Source organism: Molothrus ater, chromosome 1 (assembly GCF_012460135.2).
Source record: "Molothrus ater isolate BHLD 08-10-18 breed brown headed cowbird chromosome 1, BPBGC_Mater_1.1, whole genome shotgun sequence".
NCBI lineage: Eukaryota > Metazoa > Chordata > Aves > Passeriformes > Icteridae > Molothrus > Molothrus ater.
In genome coordinates, this window is record NC_050478.2 from 144,044,766 (window position 1) to 144,066,266 (window position 21,501).

Sequence of the window (21,501 nt, forward strand, 5' to 3'; positions counted from 1 at the left end):
GTGGTTAGTAAAGTGACAAAGTTCACTGATGATATAAGATGTTCAAGAAAGAAAAATGAAAACTAGATGTGGAGAGGTCACGTAACTTCTCAAATTCAAACTACCCATTAAGAAAGCAGATGAAAAATACGTATGTAAAGGCATAAAGCAATGCACATAAAAAAGCATTTTTATAAATTTACATATATAATGTAAGTCTCTGAAGCAACCATGACCATGGTAGACAAAATACATGCTGCAGTTTAAGAGTTTTCTTGAACTATCCTTGAATATTGAGGATACCAAACCACTGAGGACAGAGTAAAAAGCAGCACAAAAGGCATTATTATACCAAGATGGAAGTTCATAGTTCATCTGCATTTTGCTCTTTGTATCTCAAAACATTAAAAGAGAGATATAAGAAGGCAATTAGGTTGACCTCAACTATGGAAACACTTCCTAAGGGGGTGGGATTAAATATGTGTATGCTAATGTTCTTCAAGCTCAAAAAGAAGTGATTGATGTAAAGCAAGAGAGGTCTACAGTCTGTAAGAACAGAGGAAATAAACACAAAATGAATAATTATTTTCTCATACTATTAAAATGACAAATTAAATCATAAGGATGCAAGTTTAATTAAAAACCTCTGTTTTTTATCTTAAACACCATATAGGTAAGATGTGAAATTTACATTTGCATGGATGCTAACAAATTCTAATTAATGAGAAGGATATTCAAGACATCTCTGTGTTTAATAGTTTATCATCTTCAGCTCAGGAAATTTCTGAGCAGCAGATTGTTGAAATAGCATCATGGTTAAGTTTTCCTGTTAATGTTCTCCCCAAGACAGATGCTATAGATCAGTGATTGTTAAAGAGCAGGATACAGGCTTAGGAGAACTTGTGATTTGACTCAATGCGGTGGCAATTTCTGGAGAAAAATTTTTGAGAATATCTAGAGCAAGTAAAGTTTTTACTGTTTCAATCATAGGACACTTCTCCACCCACAATGTGTGTTTCAATTCCTAACCATTCACTTTTCTCATTATTGCGTTCACATAAGCCAGGGAGTCTCAGAAGCTCTATGTTAATGCAGCTACAAAAATGGATAACAGGACAGAATTAACAGCAGGATGACTTGGACAGAACCAGTATCATTTACAGGGACATACACTGAGTTTCAGAACAAACTACCCACAAAAACAAGATTGACCAAGTTGTGAATAATACATTTATTTCTGCAAAATATAAGCAGCTTTTATTGAAAAGGTTGTTACCTAAGTCTTGTGGAGGTCTTGCTACAAGCACTGAAGCATTTAAGAGCCATCCACACAGACTTTATATCAGTCAACTCTAGGCCCTTCAAGAAGGGACAAGATATACAAGGATGGAAAGCTGGGTGGAAAGTACTATACAAATGTTCTGCTCAAAGTCCGAGCAGAAATTAATAAAATTTCTTTTAAAATACTGCTCAATTTAATTTTAAGTTTAATACTGCTGAAGTTTTGAAACACTGTCTACCCGTTCCTCAGCGGAAATGAAAGTTTTCTGACTCTAACATTTTGGAGGAATACCATGATGCTTCAACTCATTGAATAATGAACTATACCTGGTCCCTAGCAGATCCTGGAACATGATCATAAACTTTCATTATCTACCTTTGGCTCTACATTTCATCACATATCTCATCCAATTTTTTTGAAAGCAACATCCAAGACAGCAGAACTCATTACATCCATGTATCATATGCACTTGAGGAGCACATCTATTATTTTGCTGTATGCATTTTCATTTTTCTACATAAATTGTCTCTTCAACCAACATAGTGTTGTATTCCATTTTGTTAATTCCATTATTAATAAAAAGAAGAAAAAATGCTTTAAAAACTGCACACAAAGTATGAAGTAGGGCTTCTTCAAACTCAGTTAAGAGCTTCCTAAGAATGGTCAAAATTGTTCTAAAGATTAATCCACAAAATAAAAGCCAATACAAACAAACCCTTTGATTACAGGAAGCCTGTTTGAGACTACAGTGCAGTCAAATAAACCAAAGCTCATGAACCAGTTGAAGATCTTCCCTCTCACTAGTGGGATGCTGGAAATAGAAGCCTTTGAGTATCCCTTCCAGCTCAAACCATTCTATGATTCTATACTATCCTAAACTTACCAACTGTCATTAAGCTTCAGGAGAGAAGAGACATGCCTGGGTCAACTCTTTATGCATCAGCTGAATTCAAATTAAATGTCCATACTGATGAAGAGCGAGCACTGGTTGTCTATATCCTGCATGTGCATTGCTTAGTGGGCCAGAAACCACAGCACAGACACAGAAAAGCAGCAGCTCCACTCAGTTTCATACTGAGGTGTGTGTACATTTTTTGTATTGATGTGGGTGAATTTACCCTGACACACAGAGGGTAAAAAGTAAGGTTAGTACAGAACACAGAAGCCCAGTTGCAGGCTCCATTCACATCTTAATTGTTACCACATGTAAGACACATCCCTAAATGACCATCTGTCTCTACAGACTTCCATTTTAATTTATCCCAGCCCAGCTTCCCAAAAGGCTAAGTGGTGCTCCGTGAACTGGTTTTTAAAACATTTTCAGTCTACTTTCAATATAAACTTCTAGGCTTGCATATTTTTCCTTCCCATAAAAACTACATGCTACTCAAATCCTGCATTGAAAACAGAAATCTTAAATTTTCTTTTGCCATTTTATGAGACTCTACTATAACTCAGAATTTTGCAATATGAATTAATTTACCTGGAGCCCTGTCAAAAACACTAAGATGACCTATCAGAGTTAAGATCTTCCATGAAGGTTAAGTGTCCAGTACATCAGTGTTTTGTAAAGTTTTCTATGGTCAATTAATACATTCAGTTGCCTTCCCATGGAGGCCTCAGTACTCTCTTCATTCAGCTAGGCTACTCAACCTCAAGGCAAGTTCTCAGAAATTAAGAAATTCCAATTACTTGTCATGTGGAAAACACACAACATGATTTTTTGATTACCTCAGAAATTAAATTCATTAACTGGACAGAGACAAATCCACTTCTCTAGCATTCAGCTGACCAAGAGATATAAATTTCTTATTCCTGCAATTGCTTTCACACACCAGAAACAACACTAAGAAGACTTTCAGCATGTATAAGCAATAGTTAAAAATTCACACTATCAAACCCTAGTATTTTATACATTTAACTCATCTACAGATGTTTTCAGAGTGATCTAATCTTTATTTTAAAACTCTCAATCATGGTCAAGCTTTAACTACATTTGTAAATTCTTTCAGCAGAAGCACCATAAACTCCCCAAATGGTGGAATTATTCAGCAGGTTGGTAGAACAGTCCATAATGACTGGGAAGTCCTTCAAACACAGCACTTCACTCACTGACATACAGGAATCACTAACACGACATAGGGTGTTTCTTGCACCTAATAACATTCACTACAGGTGCATCTACTTACTTTTAAAGCCTCAGGCCAAGCTCCAGATCTCCTCAACTATGAACAAAGTTCAGGTTTTCTTCCTCTACCACAAGATTATAGATTTGTTTCAAATTAGAGAGTCATACAGCAACTTGATGAGAGAACGATACTCCAAAAGGTCCTGTTGAGTAAGACTAAAGCACAACCTTCTGGTTTAACTTCTGGCACATGGACAAAGGTCCAGGTGCATGTTTACAACAGGCAAAATCACTCTATCAAAAAGGCATCCACCCAGATATCTTTGTACACATTGTACATGTGCTTTCAGCATACTTCAACTACAAGCAAAATGTCATCACTCCACCCAGTAGTTTCTCAGTTTGAGTCATGAACCAATCATTGATTTCATATTAATGCCCAAGTCTGTAATTGTTTCCCAGGTTTATAATATGAACTGTGCTCTGCACCAGCTACATTGTATTAACTCCTCATTTCCCTTTACTTTTCTCACAGGGAACACACAGGGAGTGTTTCAAAGGAACAGCTGCATTGCTATAAGAACAATCACACTATACCTTGCTCACTGCAGGACAAACGAGACAGTTCTAATAAGTACTTGTCAATTTTATTGATGAGTTATCTAATGGCATACATTCATCTGGAGCCAATGAAGTAGCACCATTACTTGTAGGAACAAGTTATATGTCATGAAGCAATTGAGATCATGACAGAAAAAAATAAGGCAGGACAGCTTCTTTATTGTTACCATCAAAAGGCAGCAATAGAGAACAAAAAGTAAATCAAATCAAATTGAAAAGGAATACACAGAAAGGGAGAAAATTGCTTTGTATGCAACCAGGTTTGGCCTTCCACACAAACATTAAAGCTATGGAAAAATACTCATGATTTTTAAGATTCAAAGAGACATTAATTGCTTTCATATTTACAATATGCACAATACTCACTGATTCATTTTAAAGGAAGCTGCTTTGCTGCAACTTGTTGCCTAATTAAATAGGATGAGAAAAACAGGAAGCTGTACTAAACTGCACATGAGTTCAGCAAATACAGCAGGCTTTGCTAAAGTAAAGCAACACCACTACAGCTGTTTTAACCACAGGAAAAAAAAATTTGAAAAACCTGTCCTAGACATGGTGGAAAAAAGCAAGCAAGGAAGCATATGGAGCACTTCAAATGAAATGGGGAGACAGGGAAGGGCAGGAAGTGAATCTGAGGGTTTAAGTCAGCAGCAAAGAGCTTCATTAAACCTGCAAACTGTCAGCAAAGAAAAAAGGGCATTTCTTCTCATGTTTTCTCTGCCAGTTTAAACAAGGTCTCCTTCCAAGCACTTCCTGTGAAAGCTTGGCAAAAAAACTGCCACCAGAGGATTATAAACATTTTTAAAAAGGAGGATTTAGAGAGATCTAGCATCTCTTTCCTTATAACTGTACTAGTGAGCAGACAATATTTGGGCACTTGGGCTTCTGCAAGTGACCCCACCCCAAAAGATTTTACTTCTCTGTATGCTTGAATCACATCACCTAAGGAATGCCATTTTTTCCAAATCTGTGAGCAGACAGTTCTGCTATCATAACAGTGAAAAATAATTTAAGTAGGTCTTAACATCAAAGAGTCTCTTTAGGCTTCTTTCATCCCTCCCTGAAAGAGACTAGAGGTGGGGGAAGAAAAACCACAACCAACCAAAGGGGCAACAAAAAAAAAACCCACCACAAAACTTCCCCTAAAAATTATACCATTTGAAGTGCTGCAGCCATGACAACATACTAGAAAACTAAAATATATATATATATCCATCTGCCTTGCAAAAGAATCAAAACTTTTTTTTTGCCCAAGTAGCTTTCCCCAAATCAAATAATAAAAGTTTAATTTTGGCAAGGTCTCATATGAAGAACAATTTGCAAAAGAAATCAAAGCATCGTTTATAAGGTTTGGAAAATGCAGTGTGTAAGACCAGTTTTACAGTAAAAACAAACAGCTTTGTCAAAACATTTAAGGCAACTTCATTCAACTTTCTATTTCTAGTTAGTTATAAATTCTTGTCTGCTATAAACTCATTGTCTGTTTTAATACATTTCAACTTCATGACTAACACAGATAATATAAATTTTCAAGATAAGAGATTGAACAGCAGACATAGTCAGGATATCCCACTTGCATTGTCATAGCATCATCACTCTTCATTTAATAATTTTCCCCATAATTTTGACACTTAGTGAGGCAAGAAAAATACAAAGCCAAAACACAACCAACAGCACCTGTGTAGGTTAGATTTAAGCTACCTCCTTAAGAATTCTTAGTTAAAAGTCATCCATTCCCACTGATTTCACAAACACCATCACCATTGTACTTTACATTATTAACAGCACCAGGATGGACCATCATGGTCCTGCTTACTTACAACGTGGCACAGCGTGGCACAATTTTCACACTCTGTTATACTCATCCTGGCATCATTTAACTTTATTAAAATTCAACACTTTCATAAACTGACAATTAACAAACAGTTTTTGAAGGCTGTAAACAGGCACTCTGTCATCACTGAACAAAAGCATCCTAAGTTGCTTTTAACATCACCATTACATTTTTCTAACAGCTGTCTTCATTTCCTCACTACACACTGCACAGAACAGCTCAACTACTTTCATTGTGTGGTACTTTCAAGCCTATGACACTGACATGTAGAAGTATTAATTAGAATGGGTTTGTTTGTTTTGCATGAGCATGTAGTTTGATTGTCATGTGTTTTTTATGTCACCAGCCTTGACTTCTGTAAGGCCTAGGACATGGTCACACACAACATCCTTGTCACTCATTAGGGAGAGACAGGTTTGATGGATACAGGTTGGATGACAAGGAATTGGCTCAATGACCACATCCCAAGTGTTTGAATCAATGGCTCAACTTCCTGCACCTGGGTCCAGGTAATTCCCTCTATCAAAAGGCTGGAGGATGAATGGATTGAGAGAAGCAGTTTCAAGAAAGCCTTGAGGATTCTGATTGTCAAAAAAAAAATAAAATAAAAATCAGACATGAGCCAGCAATGTGCAGTTGCCAGTTGTACCCTTGGCTGCACCAAGAAAAGCGTGGCCAGCAGGCTGAAGGAGGTGAGGCCCCTCCTGTAGTGCTGTGTCCAATTCTGGGTCCCCAACATAAGAGGGACATGGATCTGCTGGAGCAAGTCCAGAGGAGAGTCACAAAGATGATCAGAGGGCTGGAGCACTCTCCTGTCAAAGCAATCTGAGGGCACTGGGCTTGTTAAGTCTGGAGAAGAGAAGGCTCCAGGGGAACCTTATAGCACCTTCCAGTACCTATAGGAGGCTACAACAGAGCTGGAAAGAGACTTTTTCCATCAAGAGCATGTAGTGATAAGACAAGGGGGAATGGCTTCAAACTGAAATACAGTAGGTTTAGATTAGCCATTAGGCAAAAATTCCCTATATTCCATGATTTTAGAAAATGAGGTTTTTAAAACCTAATCAAAATAGGATATCTAAATCCTAGTGCAGTCTCACAACAAGACACAACTCTCCCAACAAACAAAACCTGCTATATTTTATTCTTTCCTGCCTCTCCCATCCCTAGTAAATCTTTTCTGTAGCACTTCAGAAAAACTAAGTTTTATATTAAGGACATTTCTTTAGGTATATTTCCCTCTTTAGTCCAAAATTCTTGCTTTGAGAAAAAAAAAATCAGAAGATAATTTACCTGAAAAGTAAAATATATTACAAGAAGAAAGGAAATTATTATAATAAATTCAAGGTGGGACCTCTAGAATTCAAAATTCAAATCACCTTCCTACAAAGAAAAGTTAATAATAAAAATTAACCCAGCAGAGACATAGTTCAGCTCTAATATAGTTATAACTTTACAGAATAAATTAGCTTTCTAGAAGTACAGATTGGTCATTTAAAAAGAATCACATAATTTTCCAACATTCAATAACTACTCAAACTATTCCTAAAAATCACACAAAGCCCCAACTTTGATAAGCTTTTTAACTGCACTTTTGCAGAGGTGTGAGTAGTATCCCATTTTCTCTATTAAAGTAGTCTCCCACTGAAAGAAAAAAAAATCAATTTTCTTACACTGGTTTTTTATTAGGTTTAAATGTGCTGTTTTTCCAAGAATAAGCTCACTGTAAACTCCTACCTGAAAACACAAAAACACATTCATGAAACTAAACAACCACTTTACTTTGCCTCCTTATGTTCTAAAAGATTAAATCATGCAGTCCAAACAATTTTAAGGAGCCTACTTCTACAGTCAAGTGGAGTTTTGAATGTCTCTGAGGACAAGAGGTTTCACATTCTCTCTGAGCACTTGTTCACCAGACTCATGGTTCAAAACAAACAAGCCCCCAAAATAATAATAATAGAAAACAACAAATACACCCCCTCAAAACCTTCTCAAAAGTAATCAGAATTTCTACTCTATCAGTTTTCTGCCTTTACATATACTACATACTTGGAGAAATCAATATGACCTTCCTTAGTCTCTTGTCTAAGGCTGAAGAAGTCTAGTTTTCCCTCATTAAGTGATGTGCTCTAGGCCCTTAATCACCTTGGTGATCCTCACCTGGACTTGTGGCAGTCTGTAATTTCTTTCATGTATTGGTGAACCCCAAACACAGTACTTTAGATGTGGTCTCACAGTTCCTGACAGGGGGGAAGAACCACTATTTTCTAGCTGCAGCTTGACTAACACAGCCCAGTACATGGCTGGCCTTTGTCACTGTGAACCCACACTCAACAGCTCATCCACCTGAGTCCAAGGTTCTTCCTCAGAAAACTGTCCTCTGGCCAGCCTGTACTGCTGCACATGGCAGCTCCATCCATCCCTGGGGCAGGATTTCATATTTCTCTTCAATGAGTCACACAAGGCTCCTCCTGTATCAGGCCACTTCTCCAGGTCCCACTGAAGGGTGACTGCTGCCAGCAGATTGAACAACTTGGTATGGTCCAAAAAAACTTGATGAGATCACAATCAAGCCCACCATCCACCCAATAAAAAGATACCAAATGGCTCTAATCCCAAAACTGATCCTGGAAGGCACTGGTGCCACTTGCAACCAGATGCCAGCTGGACTTTGCTTCATTGATCCCCCCACTCTGGCTTGGCCACCCAGCCCATGTCCCACCCACCCTGCAGATCCCTTACCTGGTCCATCTCTCACCAGCTGGGACAGAAGGCTCCCACAGCACACCATGCCTAAGGTCTGACTGTCCTACAGGCTCTTGTTTAGCAGGAAGTTACCTCCAGTACCACACTGATTTTTAGCTCTTAACCAAGAGAAAACCAAGAAATTAAAATACTCTACTGGCATTGAAAGTTTCTATTTCTGCATCAGAAAGAGTTTTATATTTCTTCCGTTAAGAAATGTAACAAGGAGGATAAAACAAGAAAGGTCAAGATAGAGGTGGCTATTTAGAAGAAAGAAAAAGCATACACTTTCCAGCTTAACCACAGCAACAGCACAACTTCAGGCCTCTCTTTTCATCACTGACTAAGAGACAAGAAGGCCACGTGCACCCACATGCACATCTATGTGTGTAAAGGGGGAAATGAAATCCTTACATTTTGTTGCTTTTTCACAGGATCATTAAAGGATCCATAATCACCACAATCAAGCCCACTGTACTCCAAAATCTTACTTGTCACAATGCTTACACAAAAGCTCAGCGTTAGCCCACTGATAGAGATTTACAACCCATTACATATAGCTATAGATAAATAACACAGATCAACACTCTCTCTTTAGAAATATAAAATAACTGTTTGTTGCACTTCTCAGCAGGGAGTGGACTTCAGCTGCTCTCCTTCAGGAAAGGAAACTCATGCCATTATCTCAGGGGTTTTTCTTTCTACTCACCAGTAAACTTTAGACCTCTTGGCCAGTATCAAACAAACCTGGCTGAACAGTCTCTAAGAGAAGTACCAAAATATGCTACTAACTGGACTCTGAAAAGTTTTCCATGATATATAAAAACACTATTAGTTGAGAGCCCTTTTTTTAGAATATGGTTATACTGTCTACCTTTGCACTTAAACAATACTGATAATTAGCATTCTCAGCTTGATTCTGCCTAATGGTTTTATTGCAAGGCACTATTCCATTCAAAATGAGATGCTATGATCTTTTTTACAATTATCCTCTGTAAATTTGCTTCACATCTGCTGTTTAAAAGTATTAAAAGCCATCTTTATTCATATTGTTACAAATCACAAAGACAGTTATGAAAATTGAGTTTTACTCTCTGTACTAAGAAACATACTGGAAATTAAATCAACCAATCTCATTCTGTTCTGAATCATTCATGCGCAGTCCTTCAGTGACACCCTGCTGAAATACAAACATGGCTTTGTGGGTTGTTTCCCCCTCTCTGTTTTCTTCAAAGTACTTTTTCATTGCTCTTTAACTATGGAAGGTGTCTCCACAGGACTCAAACCTAAAGATTAAACTCAGCTTCAAGTTGTGTCACTTTAAGTGTCTCCCCTCCATCAGGGCCAAGTTCCCATGACTACATGGTACACACTCTGTCAGGGTTTATCTGCACAGCATACTGAACAGAGTGCACCAAAGAGCACTTTCACAGCTTCCTAACTGATGAGTAAACATGAAGAAGATTGTTGGGAGTTCAAAACAAGAAGCAGTACTTCTCAAAAAAACATATGAGGTACCAAATGCACTAAGTACTTTCATAAATATGCCTAAAATGAATACAAATTCTCAAAAGGCAAAGCTAATTCATCGTCCATGACTGAAACTTTGAGCTACTAGTGAGTGTTTCTTATTTTTCCTAACATCAGTCACATTTAAGTATAAGGAGATTGCCTGCTTATTACAGACAAATGCTTTGACTGCTATCAAATGAAGGGTAAAACTGATTACACACTAAATGAATAAATACTGTAGCATGCAAATATAAAAGCATCCTCAGCTGCATTTTAAATACAATACACTGCTGTCAACTCCATCTGTATCACATTTTCAGTACTGTGATTGGGAGCCACCCATGTGCTCCCACTGTGGCCTCTGAATTTCAGAATGCTCACATGCCCATCTTTACATCTCTGCTGCAATTTGTCATTCAATGCAAAGCAGCAACAATTATCCTGAGTTTTATTACCTACACAAATAAATTTTTCTAATCCGTTATTCTTAGGATGGTTTGCTATCGAAAGCATATTTCCTCAAAAACTGAAGATTGCCTGTGGTCTGTTACATAAAAAACCAGCTCTGAAGTACAAAGCTCTCTATGATGCAAGACTGCTTCTAACTGCCATAAGTAATAATTTACAAGATTAGGAAAAGCTGAGTTTGGATGCTGCTGGAGCTCCCTGGATTCACCCCCTAAAAATAAAAATATATTTTAATTAAAAAATGGAGAAATGCAAAGAATAGGATGTTCTAATTTATTTGTAGCAATTATATAGAAGTGATGCTTCAAAAGAAATTAAGTGATAGAAATTTTTTCTATGATTTATTTCTCTTGACACACACACACACAAAATAGATCCTACTCATCACAGCCCAGGGTAATGAACAAAGTCTATGCAGAGAACCAGCAAAAGTTGAATCAGAATGGAAATGCTCCTGTTCTCATGCATGGTTTCACCTGCCTCCCTTGATAGAACACTTTGTCACTGGAAAAGGATCTTGGGGTCGAAAAGTGTATGGAATCACCACAGAAGATCTGATGTTATAGCAGTCTCAGAGCCTTACAAGTTTCAACAAAATTATAAGGAGGAAAAATGCTGTCTCCTCATCCTCATGCCAAAAGTCCCTTCTCACAGCAGAATAAGAAATAAATGCATAAACTGAAGCCCACAGGGAAAGCTACATATGGGAAACTGTGAAAATGATTCATACACAACATATTTTGAAAGAAATTTTTTTAAAAAGGCAAAGCAAAAAAAGCAACAACCCCATACTTTCCCCTTTCCCATCTCTAATCTTAGAGATGTGTCCATGACATGAAGAAGAACATGAGAAATCTTCTCCTTTCAAGCTATCTTAGATTGCACCAGACTTGCACCAAGAACAACAAAATGTGTATGAAGCTGAGCAGCAGCCAGACAGTCATTCTTTAAGTGATGTATATGCACACATCTGTTGTAGGACCAGCCTAGACTGACAGACTGCTGTGCGCAGGCAGATCAGCACAGTGAGAAACAAAATGAGCAACAATCATTGCAGGAATAGTGTTGGTTTGGGTTTTTTGTAATTAAAAACCAAAACATAACAAAACCAAAACCAAAACCTGAAAGCAAATGCAAACGTATCTGCAGCCAATCTAATTGTCAGAAAACAAATTTTGAGTTTTCAGCTTCTCACTCAAGTGCAAAAGAAAGGAAGAAATAACATTAATCACTTAAGATGTTCAAGTATTACAGAAGTACAACAGTGAAACAGACATTAAACTGCAAAATCAGCATCATCCCAACTGAAGCTATTCTTTATTTTATCATCAGCTTCTAGCTGTCCCTTCATATCTACCAGCCTGACTAAAGAGAATTTAAATATTTAAGCTTAATCTCTGTCTCCAGACAGTCCTGCACAACATCTGCTACTTTAAGAGAAAGACTCAGAACTGCCTGGTCATGATAACTGAGCTATCCCTTGAGTGCAAAGATGTCCTTTCAGCTGGAGCTGGGACACAGCAGAATGATAATCAAGACAGTCTTGTGGTGATCCCACATGTGCACTACTTATTCTCAGAACAGATGTCATCATTCTCTAAAAATTCCAGCTAGCTCACAAAGTAATATTAACTCAGTGATTAAAATCAACTTTTCAAAATCTATTTGAGCAATACAAATCATGGAGCTTCTGTGGATATAAAAGCATGTCTGGTCAAAACAAAGCAGAGGCTGTATTTTAAGAGACTGTATCAGTGATCTGTCTGTATTTATCATTTAGGCTTTTTACTTTAAAAAAGTAATTAGCCATCCATTTATATATGCAATAATTCCCTCTTCATATGATCATTACAGATTCATATAATGGTTTGGGTCAGAAGAGACCTTAAAGAGCATCAAGTTCCACCCCTGCCATGGGCAGGGACCCTTCCACTGGACCACGCTGCTCAAGGTCCCATCCAGCCTGGCCTTGAACACTTCCAGGGATGGGGCACCCACAGCTCCTCTGGGCAGCCTGTTCCAGTGTCTCACCACTGTCACAGTAAAGAATTTCTTCCCTATATCTAATTCAGTTTAAAGCCATTCCCTCCTTCCTGACACTCCACACCCTTGTAAAATGTCCCTCTCCAACTCTCCTGCAACCACCTATAGGCCCTGGGAGGCTGCTCTAAGGTCTGCCCAGAGCCTTCTCTTCTACAAGCTGAAAACTCCAACTCTCTCAGGCTTTCTAAAGGGCAAAGGTGTTGCATTATAAAAGAAACCTCCCACCTGCATGCAGAAATATGTTAAAAATATAATTTTTTACATGAATGTCAGATTATGCTGAAGAAATCAACAGAAAGGAGTACAGATTGCAAATTCTCTCAAATTCAACATATAGTACAATATAATGGTTGTTTCTCCCTCTATGAGTTTGAGAAAAAACCCTATTATTTTAGCAATAGAATGAACTTGAAAATGTGCATTTACTTGGAGGCAATTACACAACACTCATGCTCTAAAAAAAATATATTATAAAACAATCTTGCAGCTCTTGTTAATTACTGTTAAAGAGGCCTAAGCCTGGCTAGAAATACGGCAGGGTCTTCTTTTTTATTTTGGTGTGACTGGATGATAAAAATCAAATCTTGGTCTCTTGAAAGGAGAGAAAATCTTCATAAATTTCAGTAGTTTTAAACAATGTAGCATGAAATTTTCGTATTCAATAAACTGCTATAGAGTAGCATGTTCTTTCTACTGTCTTTGATTAATATTATGACAGATTTAAATAAAGTTTGGGTGGAAGATTTTCTTTTGTTTTGTCTTTTATTTACATAAGTTGAGAACAGAGAAGTCCTTTGGAGGAGCACTTCCATGGTTCTCATTTTGTGAGGTATGTCTTTGTGCTTTGTTAGGCCTTCCACTGAAAACTTATTGAATGCAAACTCAACAGAATCAGTAAACATGTCTGCTCTGATTTTTCAGTTGAAAGTTGTTCCAAAATTGCGTATGACTGGATCCAAAATCTCCTCTGAAAATGATTTATATAGGAAAAAGAGTGGTAACTAGGAGATAATATGTAGCAATTCACTCAGCTGAACACACTGCCCCTCTACTGATGGACAAGCAAGTGAGAAAATCAGCAAATGAGTCCATCACCTCTTATTATTTCAGAAAACTTGTTAGTTGTGATGCAGGAACAGTAAGTTAACAATTTTTTAGTAACTTCACAGAACCAGGTAAAGGCATCCACACAAAACCACTTCTTTTTCGTCACATTCTTTATGAAAAGGTTTTTCTTATCTAGCTACTGATCTGAGCTACAGCAGGAACTACAATGGACTCAGAGGCTGGGAAACAGAGCTAACTTTCATTAAATCTATTTAATTTCCCTTGCATTTCTGTTCAGAAAATAGTTCCAGTTTGCAACATTGCTTAGAATAAAGAAAATTAGTTAATCCACAAACTAGCTTATGGTCGCAGAGGTAGGTGCAGGTTGTGCTGAATTAAATTAGCAGTAAAATAACCTCAGATCCTTCAGGCAGCAGCGCCATAACAGCACGGAGCCTGACACTGCCTGCAAAAGCCCAGAGAGAGCTCCAGCCCAGATGCAACATTCAGTGAAAAATCAAACAGCTGCAAGGATGGAACCATCCCCTTTGCCTTAACACAGCAGGCTCACCACTGAAGTTCAGGAGCTGCTTGAGGAGTTCTTAGGTCACTCACAACACATCAACAACAGCAGCAGGAGCTACAGAACACCCACTTCAACCACTGGTTTTAATGCCGTGTTTCACAGAACTCACTGCTTTAGGTAAGCAGGTGTAGAGAAACCAACCCAGCTTGAAAGCAGCAGCAGTAAAACCGTGTCTTCACTGTAATTGTAGCTCGCATGCACAAAGACTCCAAAGGAGCCTTTTGCTAGCCACGTCCTGACTGTATTTCCCCATGCAAATTATTAACTATAAATTTGGGAGAGTTGCAGATTTTTTGCACATGTTACAGTAGAGCCTGTTTAAATCTTGTTTCCCACCAAATAAAGCTTTTTTGTATTTAGAGATAATAAAAAAATAATGCAAAGCAAGTCCAGTTTAAACTGCAATCAGTTCAAATAGGGCACATAAAACAGTTATACAAACAAAAGAAATTCAAAGAAGAGTAACATAAGCAATAGAAGTACCCACCATTCTTTATTCCTCGATTTATTGTCAAATCTGACATAAAAACTTCAAAAATACACACAGTCCACACAAATAGTGAAGAACACTGTGTATTTATCTTCTACATTTTGTTTCTCTTTGGAAAGGCATTATCACATTCAGCCTGTACTGATGTATCTCCCAAACCATGAAAGCATTACACTGTATTCTTACCCTAGAAGTAAGTCGCCAGTGATGACAAAATATGTATTATTTAACTCTGTGCATGCTGTCAAGTGTACTAATAAGCATATCAATGCCTGTACCTATTTCACATAGTTAAGAACAGGGGGCAGCAATTCTGTCGAACACTAAGCTAACAGGTTGATTCTTGAGAAATTTATCATGGCTTAGTTACAAGAGAAAAGAAAAACCAAACCAGTTACAGTTATGGAAAAGTTACAGATGTTAATCTAGGTTACATAATAAAAAGAAAATAGATAATTCTAAATGTGAACTTAGAATCACTCTCTCTCAGTTGCCCCAGACAATAGCACTGTTACAGTTTTGAACACAGACAGTTTTTATATTAAAACTTCAGCTGATCTGAATCCTGTGGCATTATATTTCCATACCCAAGACTATCAAGCAAAAACCATAATTAAATAATTAATACTCTTTCCTTGCATACCAAATGTTTTGCTCATGCCAGCACATTCAGCAGAACTAAAAGACTCTATTAAATCCATCTCCTAGATACGCGCTGGCTCCTGAAGAATCGACAAATACTTGATGAACTAAGTGTATAATCCAAAATAACAACTAACTGCAACCTCTGCAACAATAGCAAAAATCTGTCTTCTTTCAGTGTCATCATGCTTGGACCTTCAAGCAAGCAAAAGGCAAGAGAAGAGCGGTACACTGTCTTCTTTTAAAGTCATTTGGAAGACATTTCCTCATAACCACGGACCTAGTCCATAGGAAATCACTCTGAAACATCAAATAGGAAGCAGTGGACTGATATTCCTTGGAAACCAGCTCTGGAAGTTTACCCATTTTCATGGTCCTATTTCTTGACAGCAGAGCAGGGTGAACATTTAAATGACGCTCATAACAAGCATGAAAAAACCCCAGCACTGAGGCTTCAAGGTTGAAGTGCTGAGACCGTATATAATCTCTTCTGCTGCATTATTTTGCTCCTCTCCTTCCACCAATTCTGTTTTCATATTATTTCCCTCTCTTCACATTCATCTCTTCATCCTTACCTCATTTCTTAAACCAAGTCTCCCTTGGCAGATTTCTGCAGTCAGAGTTCTGTGCTTACTTGATGTAATGAGTGGCTGGGGAAAACCTCTACTAATGCTCTCAAACAAAACTCACCCTTCATCTTCCCTCTGAAAATCCCAACATTCACGCATTTTTTTCTACTGCAACAACTGACAACACTGAAAACACCAAGAAGTACCACAGCAACATTTAAGTTCAGACAACTGCTTTACGCACTAATCTTTGAGACGCCAGAGCAGGAAAGCTTTCTGTAACTAGCTCAACACAAGGGCAAAGTCCCACAATTAAAAGACCAGATTACATGCATACCAACGCCTCTGGCTCCTGTGGATTTGGGCGGGTGGTGCTGCCCCGTCCCTGATGCTCTCTCAAAGGCATACAGAGAAAGAAATTAATAAAATGGAACAAAAAAAAGAGGGAAAATGATAAAAAGCAGGGGATAGGGAGTGGGGTGTGGACGATTTACCTCTTCCAGCAGCGTGACCGTGTTCCTGCAGTTCTGCAAGCGGGTGGTGAAGCTGGAGGTGGTCGGGGAGTTGTAATCCTCTGTGGTCTCGGCGATGAACTCCGACACGGTGATCTGGTCCGGCATGATCCTGCCCCACCGGTAAAGCCCAGGAGAGGCCGGGCACACAGATCCGGAGAGAGAAGAAGCCAAGTTTCGAGGGGAAAGGTGGGGGAAAAAATAAGAAAACGAAAAAAAAAAAAAAAAAGGAGAGGGAAGAAGATGTTAACAGCCAGTAGAGACCCGCAGCATCAAAGCACCGGAGCCGCAGAGGGAGGCTGAAGCTTCGCCCTCTACATCCAGCCTCTCCCCGGCCGCCCCCTCCTCCTCCGGGCAGGAGGTGAAGGGGGAGAGGCCCCCGCACGGCGCCCCTCGCTCGGCCCCGCCGGTGGGGAGCGCTCCCGCGGCCGCCTCCGAGCAGCCCAGCTCGGCCCCGCCGCGGCGCTGCGGGGAGGGCGGCGGGAGGGGAGCGGCGACCGCGCCGGGCTCAGCCCCTTTCCCCACCCGCGCCGACCCCCCCACGCCCCCCGGCCCGGCCACTGCTCCCGCCCGCGTCGAGCACTGACTTGTGCGGGCTCGGGCTGCGCCCCCCGGGCGGGGGAGGCGGGGCCGGGCCGGGCGCGGCGGGGCCGCGGGGCCGCGCTGACGGGCACCGCTGACGGGCACGCGCCGCCCGCCGCCGCTACGCGCGACAACGAGGAAGCGGCTCCGCGCAGGCGCGGCCGGCGCTCCCCTCCCCCGGCCCCGCGGTTTCTGAGGGGGGGAGGCTGCCACTCTTTCGTTTTCTTATCATTAAAAAAGGGTTTTTGGTAGGAGCTGACGCGGCGGGGGGTGCTGGGCTGCGGTACTGTCCCTGAGCGGGAGAAGGAGCTTCCCGCGCCTCTGGCAGCGGGGAGGGGAGGACCCTGCCCGCCTCGGGCTGCGGGTCCGCTCGCGCTCCAGGGAACCCCCAGGGCGAGTCGGAGGCTCTCTTGTTTCTTTATTTCCCTTCCTTACGTCCGTCACGGGCGGTCGGAGCCCATCCGCCGGTGATGTGGAGCCGAGGATTCGTGCAGTTGAGGGAGCCACCCCTCTCGGCAGCCTTGACTGCATAGGTTTTTACGCTCCTTAGTCTTAGTTAATTTTTACGAAGTCCTGCTATGATTTAGAGAAGCCCTTGAAGTTGCTATTGCCGATTTTGCGTTACAAGCTCTGTGCCTGAGCCTTGCCAGAGCAGAGCTGTCTCGGTGCTGCCGTGGCCGGGTCGCACAGCCCAGCGCGGTGGCCCCAGAGCAGCGCTGGTCCGAACCTGAACCGCGGGTTCACAGCCCTGTGTTCATTCGCAAACAGTATTTCTGAATAGTTAACATCTCCTTTATCCATTGTTGTATCATGTAACTCAGGGAACTGACAGACCTTTTTTTTTTCTTTTCTTTTTTTTTTTTTTAAAGCTTAGGTTTGGGGTCCCATATGTTCATTTCTAAAGAAGGCTAAGTCTCAGGAGGCTCAAGTAATTGTGGTCATCTGCTGCATCAGCGTGATTTATTTAGCCATACTGTGTGATTCCTCCTCCTTGTATTTGGGATTCTCCCCACACAAGGTGGGCCATTCAGGAATGGTAAATATTCTCAAATCTGAACAATTGAGAATGAGCAATATTATATGGCTGTATCCATTTCAAAAGATTTTATGTTCTCTGCATAAATACCTACCACATTACAATGTGGTTAGGCTTGTACATGGTTTTGTATGTAATTTTAATAAAATGCCTGTGCAACTCAAAAATAGTTTACAGTATCAACTAAAAACTGCAGTGCCTGAGTAAAGATAAAAAGGAGATGCCTGATTTGATTTTACCCATAAAAAAATTACTTCTATGCAGTTCTGTCAGCAAAAATATGACCAATACTCCTGAGCAGTGGTCCTGCCTGAACATGTTTCTGTATTTCATTGCCTTAGTAGAAGCCCTCCATATGGCCATGTGATTGCTGCTGCTGCTGCTGCTGCTTCACGTGATCCAGCTTTCTGGCACAAAGGCTCTGAGCTCGTACAGATGATTGTTAAACGTCATGAGACTCTGAAAGGTAGAGTAGGCAAGAGGAGGAGGAAGCCAAGAAAAGAACTGTGTGGGAGTTACAGTGAAAAATGGATTTGGGCAAAAAAAATGAAGCACTGAAAAGCAGCGGGAGAGGTAGGAAGAAAATCAGTTGATGATCGTGTTCATCGGAGCAGTGGAAGAGGAAGAGAGACCAAGAAGATAAAAATGGCTGGTGGCATCAAAAGCAGTATGGAGAGTAAAGAACTGGCTGGGGGGTTGGGCCAGGAAAGAGCTGTTGGTAACATCCAAAAGAGCTGTTTTGGCCTAGCCTGCTTGGAAACTGGATGGGTGAGGGATATGGCCCGAGGGCCAAGCAGGGTCTCTATGGTCACCCCCTGTAATTTCCTGCTGAACATCAATCATGGGCTGTCACATAGCTGTTCCTGGTGGTCCACAGGTCAGCCACAGTGTTCACATTAGGAAGGTTCCTGATCCCTCACTGGCAGATTTCAAGTGAGGATAAATCCATCACATTGGTGGACAAACTGGTTTAATTAATTGGGTACTCTCACTGTCAGGGTTGAATTGTTCTTCTTCAGGCTGAAGTTATTGAGCTTGACCATTAATCTCTGGACTGTAAAATAACCTCATCTGTTATCCCAAAAAATCCCCCCAGAAGCTGAACATATTGCTAAAGACATAATTGCTTTGATACTATTTTGTGCAAATTTAAACTACAGAATTGAAGAGCATATTCCAACTAAGAAAGGGAGTAGACTGGCCAGGGAAACTGTGGAAAGTGACAGAAGTGAAGGCAGAGCAGAAAGTGCAACTGAACTTTTGTGTTTCCTCATCAGGGAAAAAAGTTGTCTTCTTACAAGACATATTAAATGTATAAGAAATAGAATGAATACAGAAGAATACTGGTAAATAAAGAGAATGACACAATGCCTAAAAATTAAAAAGGAAGATCATAGCTGCCATTTGGTCTGTTTTTGACTGTTCTGAAATAGTTTACTCTGCCAGAGGAATACAGTGCTCTGTTTTGCTGCTTAGAAGTGGCATTTCCCCTTCCCCTATTCAAATGTTAGTAAAGAAAATAGCCCTATAGGCATGACCTCTTTAGACTTGGATTATTTTCATTTAAACTCACTGGAAACAAGATCAGTTAATTAATGTGATTTTAATAAAAATATACAAGCTGCCTGTAAAAATGTGCTAACGTTTAAACTAGCCAAATTATGTAAGTATTTCAAATAGCATTCAGTGATTTTCAGATTTAACCATGTTTCCTGTTTTGAATTGCAATCAGTATCTGAGATTCAATTCTAGATTTGTAAGATGCCCCCCTCTATAAATTGTCACTAACTGAAATCACTGTTTCACTTCACAAATGTCAAAGAATAATCATCAGAGTGTGAAAGTTATATTTCACAGTGTCTGCTCTAACCCTGTCTTAGTCTGTGCTAGATCCTGGGTGAGGCTGTGCCACAGCCTTTTGCTCATGGAAGGTTTACCAGTGAAGTTATGCTTATCTCAATCCTCTTGGTATTCTGAAGTGAAATACATCTTGTCCATCCTGGACAAGCTAATGCCAGTGAGGATCATGCAAGCAGCACCGGAAATCACTTACTCCTTACTGCTGATGCATTGCAGTCAAAGAAGCTGTGCTGTCTTGCCATCCCACCCAGTGATTCAATCTACAAATCCACTTGATTCCCTGGCTTGTATTGTGATTGCAAACAGAAGAGGTAATTACAGCAAACTGGCAATAATTCTGCAGTACTGGTGATAGTCACCATGCTTAGGGAGAGGCTAAGGAACATAGCAATGACAAGCTGCAGACACAGGTGTTATGCAATAAACTGAATAGCAATGATAGTATTCTTCATGTTATAGTATTTTGGACAGCTTATATTTAGATTGAGGTCATCAGTTCACTCACAGGAGCTGAGCAGGAGTGAACAGATGATGATGTTGTCATCACTGTGAACTTTGCAGCATGACCAGAGGTTAAGAGCTACATGGCACTTGCACAGCTCTTCACATCATCAATGCAATTAACTACTGAAACCATACAGCAATGAGGTAGGGAACAGCAAGATTATGTTTCCACAATAGATAAGAAGCCAGATAGATGAGCCTGTGGCCCTGCTGTGTTTGTGGCTGTCTAGCTTTAGTCATGCAAAGCAATCTCTTCAAGAGTATCAACAACTCATCTAAGCTGAAGGTAGTGGTGAATCTCCTGTGGGATGTGGTTATGCTGCCTGCAGAGAGCAGCCCCAGGACCACCCTGAGGTCACTCTTCCCTGCTGGGTAGGAAGCAAACTCACAGATGCAAACTCAGGTGAGGTTGCTGCTTTTGGAACAAGCTTGACCCGGGTCCCTGGCTGTGCACCAGTGTGTTCTCAAGCATGCTCAGACAAGCTGCCTCCAGGGCCATTTGCAGCCTCTCAGTGTGGCAGTGAACTGAGTTGTTAGCAGGAAAATGGAAATCACTGTGCACATCCGTTCTGTGCAGTGACTCCTTCTGATTAGTACGGGTGTAGTCATGGCAGGATCTCACATGTCAAACTCAGGGAGTTTTGATTCTCAAGTATTAACATGATGATGCCTTTTTGCAAATACAGTTTTACTGTATTTGCAAATACAGGTTTACAGGTTTACACTCATTTCTTGACTTGCAAGGTTTCCATCTTGGCTATTACTGCACATAAAAGTGCTGATTTTATGATATGACAGACAGTAGTGTTTAAGTAAAACATCAAATCATTGAAATGCACATGCTTTTCTTAGTAAACTATATAGTTGTTCTTTTTATGCTCCTTAGCATCTCCACAAACATGGAGAGTGTCACCAGCTCACAGCAAATAGCAACAGAAGTAGTGTGCTAAAATGCATCAGGAAAATATCCTTAGGCTATGTTTCTCTACTATATTGCTATCCTGAATATGTTTGTGGTTTGGTGTTAGATTCATCCATTTCAGCTAAACACAGCAGTC

At 40.2% G+C, this 21,501-nt stretch overlaps 1 protein-coding gene across 6 annotated transcripts in view; it reads right to left on the reverse strand.

Annotated features, from left to right (window-relative positions):
• Window positions 1-21,501, reverse strand: part of ASAP1 (ArfGAP with SH3 domain, ankyrin repeat and PH domain 1) — a 123,030-nt gene that overhangs the window by 95,862 nt on the left and 5,667 nt on the right. For 2 of the 6 annotated variants that reach the window (XM_054517434.1, XM_036379019.2), the window contains exon 1: window positions 16,444-16,947. In XM_054517434.1, the coding sequence (XP_054373409.1) occupies window positions 16,444-16,569 (126 nt within the window). In that variant the 5' untranslated portion in view covers window positions 16,570-16,947. Of the gene's footprint in view, window positions 1-16,443; window positions 16,948-17,048; window positions 17,135-21,501 lie in introns of those variants that run through there. The other 4 variants (XM_036379022.2, XM_036379021.2, XM_036379016.2 and 1 more) reach the window with 3 other exon arrangements.